We start from the raw sequence: 12,690 nt of genomic DNA, 5'->3' as shown, positions 1-12,690 counted from the left end.
GAGGGGCTGTGTGTTCAGTGAGGAGCTCAGCCTTCTCACCCAACAGCGGCAGCCACCTGGGACCCACAGGAGTGGGCAGATGGGGCTCAGTGTGCCAGAGCTGGGCATTAAGCAGTCCCTTCTCTGCCCTGCAGCCAAAATAGGCTGAGCGCCAGGAAATGCCCGGAGCAAGCTGACCCCGGGGGATGTGTCTGCACTGGGATGCCGGGGTCCCACAGCATGGGCATTGTGGCCAGAGGCTGGACACCAGTAGCCGGGAGGCTGCTGCAGAGCCAGGTGCAGCCTTGGCCCCCTTTGAGCTCTTCCCTTGCTGCACAGCACCTGTGGTTGGGCTCCGTCCTTCAGGAAAGCAGCGCATCCCTCTCCTGCAAGGGCTCTTGCTCACCCTCAGTCCTGGGAGAGCCTTTGTGGGGGTGGTCAGTCACTTGCTGCACAATTAATCAGAGCAATAAAAGCTTAGCATCTCAGCCCCTGTAAGATCCCAGGGACAGAGCCCAGTGTAGAGGCTCTCAAAACCAGAATGTGATCTAAAATCCAGCCTGGTCCTTTCTGGTGGATCCTAAATACTGAGGTCCTTTCCCTCCCTGCTGCCCACCTCCTGAGCTTAACACCATGAGAGAGCATCAACATGCTGCAGAGCTCCAGAAATGCAGGAAATCTCTAGAGCCGGTTCTTGCAAAGAGCTAATTCCTGTCACAAGACTGCTTCCAAAACAGCGCCTTGTCCTTGCCCCGGCTCCTTTGTTCCCCTCCACTGCAGCACCTCCGCAGTGGTATTGCGGAAGTAAAATTCCCAGCTTTGTTGCTAGTATCCAGCCAGCTGAGCAAGCAGGGATCCCGACGGAGGTTTGTGCTGGGAATAAAGGACAGGTCAGACTGCTTATACTCAAGGGACAGAAACAAAGCAGCGCTGGAGGCTATTTGAGGTTCAGAATAAATTACATTAGCTGCACAGTCACATCTGCCTCTCATTCTCCCTTTGGTTTGGGAGAAATGCTGTGTGTTTGCATTTCCTAACTGACAGCTGAGCCAGGAGATATTTGGAAACTGGTCCTTGCTTTATGTGCCAGTGCCCATAACTTAACTCTGGATTTGCTATACCCTCCCCCTCCTGCCACCCACCTCTACCTGTGCACCCCAAATTGCTCCGTGCTGTTTTGCTGGGGACTGCTGGTGAGATGCACTGCCCTAGCCATGCTGTGAGCCCCCTCCCCTGCCTCCAAAAGCTGCCCCTTTGCTTTGCCCACCCTCAAGGCTGCCCTATCTGCTGCAGCATCACCCCACGGTGAGCGGCCTTGCCAGGGCGTGGTCCCCGAGGTTACTGCTGTGGCAGGGTCAAGGGAAGCAGCCACACTGCTCCTGGCCTGCAGCACTAGCGGAGAAGCCTGTGACTGTCACACCGTGTCCCTGGGGCTCTGTGGAGTGGGAAGGCAGTAGGAGAGCATTCTCAATGGAAAGCCTGCCCGTGCTCTTCCAGCACCCCGCTGCCCTCCCATGTCCCCATCTAAAGGCCCATCTCAGGCAGAGCATGGGCATCTTCTGAGTATAAGCCAGCACTGGTCACTCCAGCTCCCTGGGCACCTTTGGTTGCTGGGTTTACCTGGAAGGTGGGTGCACCCTCACTTCTTCCATCTGCTATTGTGTCAATCACTTTATCTTCACTTGTGAAGGCAAAGAAAGAGGCTATTTTTAACCCCTGAGCGTGCAGGCGGGGTGGAGGAGAGATGGCAGGTATCTTGGGACCAAGCTGTCAGGGGGCTGATGCAAATCAAAGCCTCGGAGTCCATTTTCTGAGGGTGCGCTTGGTGGTGGGAGACCTTGTTCCCTTGGCCAGCTGGCTGCTGTGATGGGGACCTGGGGCTGAGACTCAGCCATGCCCTACTGCCATTGATGGGACCAGCCTGGCCTTGCAGCCTCAGCAGCAGTGTTTGGCGGCTGTGTTCTATGACCAAGCTCTTTGCAGGGGACCGGAGTGGCTGCTGGGGACTGAACCGGCTGCAGGCCAGATACTGAGGTGCATTCCCAGAGTGAAGCAGCAGCAAAGAAGAAAAAAAAAAAGCTCAGTCTGATCCACATAACTATTTCTTTCTTTTTAATAATTAACTTGTGCCTTACAATAGAAGAGGAAAGAGTGCGAGCAAACAATTTGCTGGTTCCAGGAACTACTCTGGCACCACCGCGAGGGCAGTAAGGTCTTGTGATGATAACCTTGCCAGGACACTGACACGCGACACACGCACACGCAGAGTCTTCGGCTCTTGCAAAAGCAACTGCTGGCAATTTTAAGGCATTGAAGGAAACCTATGGTTGTAAATCCTATATCAAATTTGGCACACGTAGGAACAGGTAGAGCGGAGATGAGGATGCTTCGTGGGCTGGTGTTCGGGAGTCCTGCAGCTTCCCAGCGCTGGCTGCGGCACGATGCTGATGTGAGCGCCAGGTTTTCATGTGACAACTGTGCAGCTGAACAAGGGGCCCTGCAGACCCTGACATTCCAGAGCCAGTGATACCAGACAAGGTGCTGTGCCCTGCGGCGCAGTGGTGGTGGTGGTGCCTTCACCTCTGATGCACCGGTTTCCTGCCCCGCACCTGCTGCTAGCAAACCCCCTATGCCTGGCTGGGCCAGAGGTGCCGAAAACCAACCAGAGTTATCGGGACAAAAAAAAAAAAAAGAACATTCCTTATAGTTTAAAACATAAGTGGCTCATAGACCAGATATTAGGTGTGGTTACAGTCCAGTATGGCTATTTCTGTGCTTCTGGGATTAAAAGTGGACTGCTACAGCTTAAGGGGTGGGGAGGAGTTTAGCTATATGTGGATTTGGATAGTAGATGAAGGTCTGTAGCCTTGAAACTAGTAATAGTAAACGTGATGAGTTGTTTCCCTTGCCCTCCCTCCCCGGAGAGCTGGCTGAGCAGTGGTCCCACTTGGCTCCCCCTTGCCCACCGCAGGAGGAGGGAGGGAGGGAGGCTTGGTGGGTGCTACGAGTCCACCGTGCCACCACAACAATGACCAACATGCACCTAGCTACCCGCCCGCGCCCCCGCCCCATTTAAAAGGGAGCAATGTGCCAAGCTCGGCCTCCCCACCACAGGACCTGCAAGGAAGCCAGCCCCGGGTTGGTGTCCCCAGGGGGGTTACGTGATTCTAAGGGGGACTTCCCACGAGCCCAGCATGGCTTCGTGCCCAGAGGGGCAATTTGAAGGCCGAGTGGAGACTGTTCCCCCTCAAATGCAAAACGGACGGGGTCCTGATGGTTAGATTTTCGCATTCGCAATGATCCCTTCATGCAGGTTTAATCTCCCTCTTTTCTTGGCAGAGGCGATGGTCCCCTCAATCATCTCAGACCGGCTGGATGATATCTTAGAGGTCACTTTAACAACCTCTCCCTGTTCCTCCTCCTTGAAGGACAGAGTAGAGGAACTAAAGCCTCTTGGCTGGAAGGAGTAAGTGGAGTTGGGGAGGGGATTGAGCGCTGAAAGGCCGACGCTTCCCATGTTAAAGAGGGTCTCCTCTCCCTCCAGCAGCTTCCTGCAAGCACATCACAAGGGAAGAGGTTAGTCTGGGGACATCTCAGGTGAAACATCTGCAAAGCTTGAGGGTGTTCTGTGACCTGCCAGCAAATCTGAGTGCTCCAGACCATCACCCCAGCCTGCGGTGGTCACACTGCACCATGAAACTCGTTTAAAATCATTTGCTTTGGTCAATCATTTCTGGAGCACTTGCAGTATGGGATACATGAAACCAGCTCCCTCCTCTCCCTCCAGAAAACCCAAGAAAATAAAACCTTAAACCAGAGGGACTCTGCCTTTTGCATCTACTTTGACTTTGCAAGAGAGACAAGTTTCCAACCCCAACTGCCCCCGTTAAAAACCACTGCTTCTAGGACGGCTGGGGGACACAGTTCACGGCTGCTCGATCGAGGCATGACATAGAGCCATGGCTGCTCCTTGGCAGGTCCAGGCAGGGGAGATGAGCAACACAATGGTGTTGCCCCTTGAGTATGTACCCAGATATTTTCCAGGCCCTTGAAAATGCCCCAGCCTGGTGGGTTGAGGGGATGGGAGGTGGCCAGGCAGAGCAGAGTCAGAGCAGCCTTACCTGTAGGCAGCTATCTCGATATCAAGGGCCATCTTGACATTAAGCAGGTCTTGGTACTCCCTCAAGTGCTGAGCCATCTCGTTTTTGGTGTTTCGCAGGTCATCCTCCAGCTGCCCGATGGTGTCCTGCAAAGGTAAGGGTGCTCAGGGCCGTGTTTTGGAGCAGGGACCTCTCACACAGGTTCTTCTGCTCTGCCAATCACAGAGATGGGGAAGCTGCAATGGGCAGTTGGTCCATGATGGCACATCCTCTCAGGAGACTGGGACTATGAAATCTCACACTAACAGGGATGGAGAAACTGGCAGAGCACTGGGTGTGGATTGTGAGTGTGCACTTTAAATGTTGATGAATTTATACAGTTTCCTGCCCCGCACCTGCTGCTAGCAAGTTTCCTATCTGCAGCAGGGACTCTGAGAGGCGCGGGAGGCAAATAGCGCATGGTGGTGGAGCCCCCAGTCCTGCAGCAGATAAGGCAGGCTGCTGCAGAGGGAAGGGAAGTTTTGGGCTTAAACATCATCAAAGCAGGGGCGATGGCTCAGCGGGACAAGTGAGAGCACCCAGCACTGCAGCAGCCCACAGCTAGTGCAGGCGCCTGGAGAAGGGCTGCAGGCTGCACCTGGGGGGCTTAAAAAGGGTTGGGATATGAGTCCGGGGTGGTGAAATGAGAATTGGTGCCACCAGGACAGGAGGGAAGAGCTGGCTCCAGAAGGGAAAGGCTGACACCTTCCCCCAAAAATGCCTCGGAGCCCCAGTCTGTGGGGCTCTGAACACAGGGATTTGGGGAGGGGGGTGTCAGGACCCTGCACCTCGGGGTGCTAAGCTGGATGATAGCATACTTCTAGCATCCTTCCCATCAGCTTCACCCTGCCATGGCTGTTACATCCAGTTCTGCCAGATCTCCTTGCTAATAAAAGGGACTAATATTTTTTCTTTTTTTCTTTTTTCTTTTTTGCCAGAAAACAAGCGGACCAGTTTTCTCCTACGTGCACCCAGATATCTAAGGAGCAGCCTGAACACAGTGCAACCCACTCCTTCCCAATCAGATGGTTTCCCACTGCCATCCGCCCCGCTGTGCCACCGGAGCAGCGTGATCTGGAGCAGGAATGAGTAAGCAGTTTGCATTCCAGTGATGGTGGAGCCCTGCCTACAAAGCCCTGCAACAGCCACTGCCAATGTCTGCTCCTTCACACCCCCTCCTACAGCCAGGCCTTTGCAAGTGCTTCCAGCTCCCCTGTTTCAGGAACGAGCTTTGTCCTGCCACACCATCCCCATCCTATCCTTGTCCTCACCCCCATCCTGTCCCCTCTTTGTGTCCTGCATAACCTTCCTCATGCATGGTGCAGGGACAGCCAACGAGGTTTGGAGCTGCCCAAGGAGCAGGGAGCTGCAGCGACTCTGACCCAGTGAGCCCAGTCTGAGCAGAAACCCCTGGAGAAGCAGTGCCAGCTCATCCTGAATGCAGCACAGGGCATCTCACAGCCAAGTTAGCTGGACACATCCTGCCTTGTGGGACACTTACGGGCCATCCTTGGGGTCTCTTCCTTGACCTGTGCTGCCCTGACTGTCTCCCACAGCAGGAGAGCTGCATGGAGCTGTGCCTCTGAGGTGGAACTGGGCAATGGGAAGGGCTTCAAGGAGACCATCGGGGCACCCATTGAAAAGCCCCAGGACATGCACAGATGCCACTGCAGTACAGGTTAAAATCTCTAATCCAATGCAGCCAGACTGCTGCTGCACTGAGCCATGACAGGAGGGAGGGATTCAGGGTAACCCTGCCCTGGGACACCTCCATGCCCTTCCCTCTGCCCACAGCCTGCATAAACAAAACACTCTTTAAAAATGCCTCATCCTTGTTACCCTGTCTGTACCTCTCTTCCACACCCCAGGTCTACTACCTGGCTGAATGAAACCCCCTCCCCACATCATTGCAAACCTGTTCCCTAACGGAAAGCTTTCACAGTCTGGTTCAGATTTGACTGAATAGCCTACAAATAGAGAGACATGTCTCTGCTTTAGCACTCTATAGGATAATTTTAAAAGCTCAAATAATAGGAATATTTTCTTTTATGACAGACTTCTACCCTTTTCCACGGTCTGCAGCCAGGGAAATTATTTAGCTGCTAGACATGAACACAGAAGACTCCTAAGCACTACCACACTTAAAGCAGATCCTGAGGGTCATGTAGTAAAGAGCTGCTGTGCTGTCACTAAAGCAATTTCAATTATGGTGCTGTTTAATCTAGTCACATTATTTTTTTCCCCCAATTGACAAATTGTTCTCAGAATCCCTCTTTTCACAGGGCATCATGACTATCTAAGATTACTGTGTGTAATCCTTTCACCCACTACAGGAAATATTGTATATTGCCTATTTCCACAATATTTGTTGAAGAAGATCTCAACTATTCAGGAAGATTGCAAACAGCTTGGAGCCGCAGTCACAAACCCTAGAGTGCGAGGCAAAATTTGGCCTTGGACATGACAAAGCATTACTTGGGCGTGAAATAACAGCGTCCTTCAGGTATAACGTAAGGCAGGTTTTTCAGCCTTTAGAAGGAAAATGGCTTGATTTAGAAACCACAGATCATTTAATAGTCATGTAATAGAACAATCTCAGGTTTTATTTTATTACAAATCACAAATGTTTCCCTGTAGCAAGGAAATGTGGTAATTCTGCAGTAATGGAATAAGAGATATGGAGTGCTCCATGCCTGTCCCATGGCGCGTCTTTCCACAGCCATAAGAGGTGCTGGGATCTGGCTGCAAGTTCAGCCTTACTGTTTGCAGAGCTCCAATTTCTGCAGTGCAGGTGCCAAGAGCCAGGCCACAGGGCCAGGGGCCAAGCCTGGGCAGACGGCTTCGAGGAATTACCCACAACGACGGGGAACGTCTGGGCAATTTTGGAGCTGATCCTTAAGGGACAGGGCAGGAATGGGGCAATGCCCCAGCCAGCGCTGCTGTGTGCAGGGATGTCCCCTGTGGGAAGGGGGTGTTGAAGGGAGCGTCCTGACCCTGCCTGTCCCCCCAAAAGCTGCCCTCTGGGATTCTGCCTATGGATAAAGTGATGAGGGGGCGCTGCACAAGGCAGAGGGGGTCGGTGCTGCACAGTGCTGGTGGCTGGGGGGGGGGGGGGGGAGATGTGGGGGTGTTGCATGCAATGCAGCGCAGCACGGGATAGCCGGAGCGCTGGGTGCTGCACGGTGCGGGGGGGGGGGGAACCGCATAGGGCCGGGGTGTCCGCCGCTGCACGGCACTGCGGGAGGGTCTGCTGCAGAGGATGGAGCCGCGCTGCGGGGTTCGCCGTGTAGCGGAGACGCTCTGCGCCGCACAGGACCCGGGGAAAGGGAGCGCTGGGTCGGAGGGGCCGGTGCTGCACGGCGAGGGGCATGGGGGGGATGCTCAGTGCTGCGCAGCGCCGGGAGGCTGCGTGGGAGGAAGATGCTGCGGGAGGTTGCTGGGATGGAGGTGCGGAGCGCCGGGGCGGACTGCACGGGAGGAGGATGCTCGGTGCTGCAACAGTCCCGAGCGGCGGGGCCGAGCCCGGCGCCGGGGGACTCCGCGCGGCGAGGGGACGGTGTCGGTTCCCGGCGCCGCCCAGCTCACCTGCAGACCGGCGGCCTCGGCGCTGTGCCGTTCCTCCAGCTCCTGCAGCTGCCTCTCCAGGGACTGGTGGGCTCCCCGCAGGCTCTCCATCTCCGCCAGGCGGGCCTGCAGCTGGCGGCGGCACTCGCCGGCCTCCCGGCGGCTGGCACGCACGGCCTCCTGGCTGCGGGCCGCCCGCTCGTGGAGGCGGGCGCAGCGGGCGCGGTACCAGTCCTCGGCCGCTTGCAGGTTGCGGGCCGCCAGCGCTTCGTACTGGGCGCGCAGCTCCCGCAACGCCGCCGCCAAATCGGGCCGCCCAGTCGGGGCCGGGGCCGGGGGACCGGCGGCCTGAAGCGCGGCCCCCAGCTGTGCCAGCTGCCGGGCGTGGGCGCCGCGCAGTGCCGCCAGCTCCTCCCGCAACGCCGCCGCCCGCCGCTCCAGGTCGGCGCGGGAGCGGGCGGCCCCCTCGGCCGCTTGTTGGCGGGAGCGCAGCGCCCGCTCCGCCTCGGCGCGGCCCCGCGCCTCCTCCTCGCAGCGCGCCCGCAGCCGCTGCGTCTCCTCGGCCAGGCGCGCCCGCTCCAGCGCCGCCTGCGCCCTCTCCCCGTGCGCCTCTTCCAGGCGGGCGCGCAGGGCCCGCAGCTCCCCGCCCAGCAGCTGGCCCAGCCGGCGCGGCTCGGCCGACCGCTCCCGCAGGGCCGCCAGCTCGGCCGCCAGCGCCCGGTTCCGCTCCTCCAGCGCCCGCACCCGCTCGATGTAGCCGGCGAAGCGCTCGTTGAGGCCCTGCAGCTGCTCCTTCTCGCCACCCCGCTCCCGACCCGGCCCCGCTCCCGGCTCCGCGCCTGGGCGCGCCCGCCGGCCCGCCGACCCCTCGGCTCGCCGCGGGGCCTCCGCGAAGAGGTGGCGGTAGGAGGCGGCCAGCGCCGCCGGCTCCGCGCTGTAGCTCATGGCGACGAAGCGGGACCGGCGGCGGCCGCGGCGGCGCTTATGTAGGGCGGGGCGGTGCGGGGCGCGGTGCGGAGTGCGTAGAGGAGGAGCTGTCCGCGCGCCGTGGTGCTGAAGGGCTTGCGGCGGCGGGCGGGGCACGGGGCGGGACAGGGGGATGTGCGTGTGTAGGGACGGAGGGACGGGTAGAGGGACACAGAAAGAGCACGCACACGCACACGGGCGGACGGACAAGGACACACGCACAGAGGCAGGCGAGCGCACCGGCGCGCGACAGGGGACAGGCACACTGGCAACACGCAAACACACGCTCAGAGCCAGACAAAGGGAGAAGCAGACGGGCAGAGGCACGCACGCAGGCGCACGGGCAGGAGTGCAGGCAAGGAGAGGCAGGAACGCAGAAGGAAGCGGGCAGAAACGGGCAGGTGGAAAGACAGAGTCAGGCAGACACAGAGGCACGCACACACACGCACCCGCACCCAAATCATGCCTGCTGCGGTACCCCAGCCGATGCTCAAGGTAACCTGTGCCTCTGCCTGGGGTGAAGATGTCCCGGGTGCTGGTCGCAGCCTTTCTCCTCTGGCAGGGACTGCGGTGCCCAGGGCAGCATGGGGTCTGTGGGACGGGGCCGTGGGCAGTTGGGGTGCAGGGCAGTGCAAAGGTGGGGACACACCTGGAAGAGCAGGTGCCCAGGACAGAGACTCATGGCTGCTCCAGCCATGCCGCAGGGGGTGGATGGAGAAGGATTTTGCCTCCAAGTTGTTTGCCAGGAACTGAAAGAGCCACTTCAGTTTCTCTCCTGTCCACACAAGCGGGCTGGGCCTTCCCACTGGCAGGGCTTTGCTGTGAGTTCCCAGGGCTGCAGTGCTGACGGGGAGGGACACGCAAACCCCTCACCTCCAGGCCAAGCAGCCTGCCCGGGAACACAGCACCCCAGGGCAGGACCTGCCAAGAGACCAGTGGGAAGTTACTGGTCTCTGGGAACAGCAGCACAAAATGTGTCTGTGTGGTGGAAAAACAGCTTAAAATAACTGTGATCCAGGTGTGAGGAACATGGTGAAATGTGTGACTGGATCCTGCCTCCTGCTATACACCTCTGTGCCACTGAGTTCTGCACCAACGCCCAATTCCTCTGCTTCACTTGTCCCTGTTTCTCCTCATAGGTGACCAGCAGCCAGCACGAGGGAGGTCCAGCAGATGAGTGGGGAGGACAAGCAAGCCAGGGCAGGCTGGAGAGAGCCATGACCTCCAAAAGAGCTGTCACTGTTTCAAAGGGACTAGCCAAATAGGAGAGATGGTGCTGGGGTTCACATCTCCTTGGGATCAAATGTTCATCATAACAGTGGCTCCAGAGGAGGCCCTGCAAGCATGGAAGCAACTGTGGCTGGAGTGCACAGGAGCCCACACCCCTTTACAAGGGCATTGCCTGCGGCAGAAACCCTCTGGGGAAAACATCCCTTGCACTTGGGAGTGAAGTGAGCCCAGCCCAAGCACTGCACCACTGCGGCAGCAGGCTGGTCCTAGGCCTGTAGTCAGGGACTGGTGCTAAGATCAACACACGCGTGTACATACCCCACTTTCCTCCCTTGTACCTGTCCTGTAGGGCACAGGAGGAATGAGGAGTGTCCATCCATGGAGACAAAGGAGAGAGGCAGGAGCTGTGCACACACTTGGGCAAGAAACTTGGCTTGTGCCTTGTTTTTCCAGGATTCAGCTCTGCTCACAGGTAGCTTTCCTGGAAGAACTCATTTTTCCTGAAGCCCATCATAGGTCAGTGACGGTGAGGTTACAACACTTGGGTCGTCTGAGGAGCCTACGTTTTGGTGGCAGAGCAGCCCAGGCAGACAGCCTCAGCCCATGCCCCTGGCCTGGGGTGCGATGCCTGGCCTCAGCTGCCTAGCTTACACCGCTGATGCAGAAATCCTCTCCTTGGTCTGTTTTTTTTTGTTGGTTTTTTTTTTCAGGTCTTTCACATACTCTTCACACACAAGTGCATTTTACAACTTCTTCAACCTCAGTTGCTTTGCATAACAATATCCTACATGAAGCTTCTGCTGCTGGGAAAAAACTGATCAGAAAACTGAGACATTTCCAGCTCTGCTTAGTTATGTGTGTGGCATTGTTGTGATGAGTTTGCTCTGATACTTATTACTGATGATGGAGACTTCTCTGGCTCTCTTTTGTCTTGGAAAAGTGGAGTGTCGTCCCCACTTGTGCTGTTTTAGTACTGCCATACGTATGTAGTCTAACTGTGGAGTTAGGAGTGTCACGGTCTTCTCCAGCAGAAGAAAGGCAAGGGTTTCTGCAGGCATTGCTGACATCCACGGGTGATAGACCTTGGAATTGAATCCCTTTGCCTCCCAATGGGTTGAGGTGTTTCAAAGTCTGTCTATGCAGAGGCAAGGAGACTGTGTGAAACAGGTGGGACCTGAGCCAGTTGCTAGTGTGACTGCTGGGACCTTTTGGCTGAATGAGCACAAGGAGCTGGAGTCAATCAGTGACAGTAAGCGCTGCTGTCCCATGGAACAAGGATGTGGCTCCAGCTCACTGGGAGGCTGCTTCTTTCAGAAGAGCAAAGGGTGACTGAAACCTTGGGATCCACCTCAGCACAAGCTGCTGGTTCTGGGAGTGCTCCTGTGTTCCAGACAGTTGCAGCAGGACCCCCATCCCAGATGGCTGGTGCCCAAATGCAATTCCCTTGTGAACCACTTGAGCCCCTGATCCACTTCTTGGGGGCTGACTTGGCCAACAAACCTGGGAACTGTACAGCCCTCCCAGTGAGACAGAGAGCTGCAGTGTGGCTGCATCCTAGAGAAGGAGCTGTGTCCCAGCACACTGGAAGGAAGTCCTTGAAAGACCCAGACCCAATCGCCTAAATCCCCAAATTCAATTCAATTCAATTCAATTCAATTCAATTCAATTCAATTCAATTCAATTCAATTCAATTCAATTCAATTCTATTCTATTCTATTCTATTCTATTCTATTCTATTCTATTCTATGGCCAGAGGCTGGAGACAAGCTGAACAGTAGTGTGTTAGACCTGAAATCAGATGGCAAGATGGAAGTAGGCACAAACTGAACCTGGGCTATGTTCAGCCTCAGGAAACCTTGATGCCTGAGTAACACATGGATCTCTGTTGGGACACACACATGTGGCATCAGGGGAAACTTCATAAGGCTAGAAAACTGACAGAGAAACAAAGAGAAACAGTCTCATAGCTAAGAACTGTACACTACTGAAACCCGGTGGGTTGTATTAGGGATGAAATTGCCCAGGACCATTACATACCTCCCAGTTGCTTCAAAAATAAAGTCTTGCATGTGAGACAGCAAGAGAACTCCTTAAAACTCTGTGATCCTCTCTGCACAGCACTTGTCTGCTCATGGGGCTCGTTAAACCATTTATCTCCTGAGCTGCAATCTGCCTGGGCTTTTGATTCAGAGGAAAAAAAACATCCTCTGAGCTGTGCACACACAGCCACGCGACACACACCTTCCAGCCGGTTTCCAGCACAGTCCATTAAACTAATGCTCCAGGTAGGTGTTTCACCGTCCGGCTTCACCATGGTGGCCACGTGAGAGGGAAATGCTTCCCAGTGGTGGGAAAAAGGCAGGAGGCAGATCCAAATGTTTCCTGGGAGGCTGCTGCCACAGGCGGGCTGACCCCCTGTGGGAGGGAGAGCTCTGTGGGTAAGCGCAGCAAAATCAGGGAGAAAATATACGTAAGTCATAAACATATATAACAAAGAAGAACGTATTTGCTGAATTGCACACACACAAACACTCCAATAAAAATAGGAAAATGGCCGTACTGGTTCCCTCTGACTCAGGAGTTTGTTTCTGACTGTGGCAGACTTATGCTTCTTTGATTCTGGCTGTCTGCAGCTCTGGGACTCCTGGGGCAGCAGCCACATCCCTGTGTTTGCTGGCCCGTATCTGATCAGTGCAAGTTCACGTCCTGGATGCCACCATGCTCTGCAATCCACAGTCTGAAGTGCATCTTTGTTTGCACTTCAGAGTCACTGCCAGCTAATTTAGTTCCATGCCCCTGGCCTGTGGGACAC

General features: G+C 56.1%; 1 protein-coding gene across 1 annotated transcript; it reads right to left on the bottom strand.

Moving 5' to 3' along the window:
- Positions 1 to 2,070: 2,070 nt before the first annotated feature.
- Positions 2,071 to 8,627, bottom strand: INA (internexin neuronal intermediate filament protein alpha). Its single transcript, XM_086752431.1, has 3 exons — positions 7,704 to 8,627; positions 4,101 to 4,225; positions 2,071 to 3,530 (listed from the first exon to the last, which is right to left on the bottom strand). Exons 1-3 carry the CDS (start codon positions 8,625 to 8,627, stop codon positions 3,257 to 3,259), a joined length of 1,323 nt encoding a protein of 440 aa, XP_086608557.1. The 3' UTR covers positions 2,071 to 3,256.
- Positions 8,628 to 12,690: the final 4,063 nt, after the last annotated feature.

This window comes from Chlamydotis macqueenii, chromosome 7 (genome assembly GCF_036417535.1).
Source record: "Chlamydotis macqueenii isolate bChlMac1 chromosome 7, bChlMac1.mat, whole genome shotgun sequence".
Taxonomy (NCBI): domain Eukaryota; kingdom Metazoa; phylum Chordata; class Aves; order Otidiformes; family Otididae; genus Chlamydotis; species Chlamydotis macqueenii.
The sequence above is the reverse complement of the archived record's forward strand: the minus strand, read 5'-3'. Positions and strand labels throughout refer to the sequence as shown.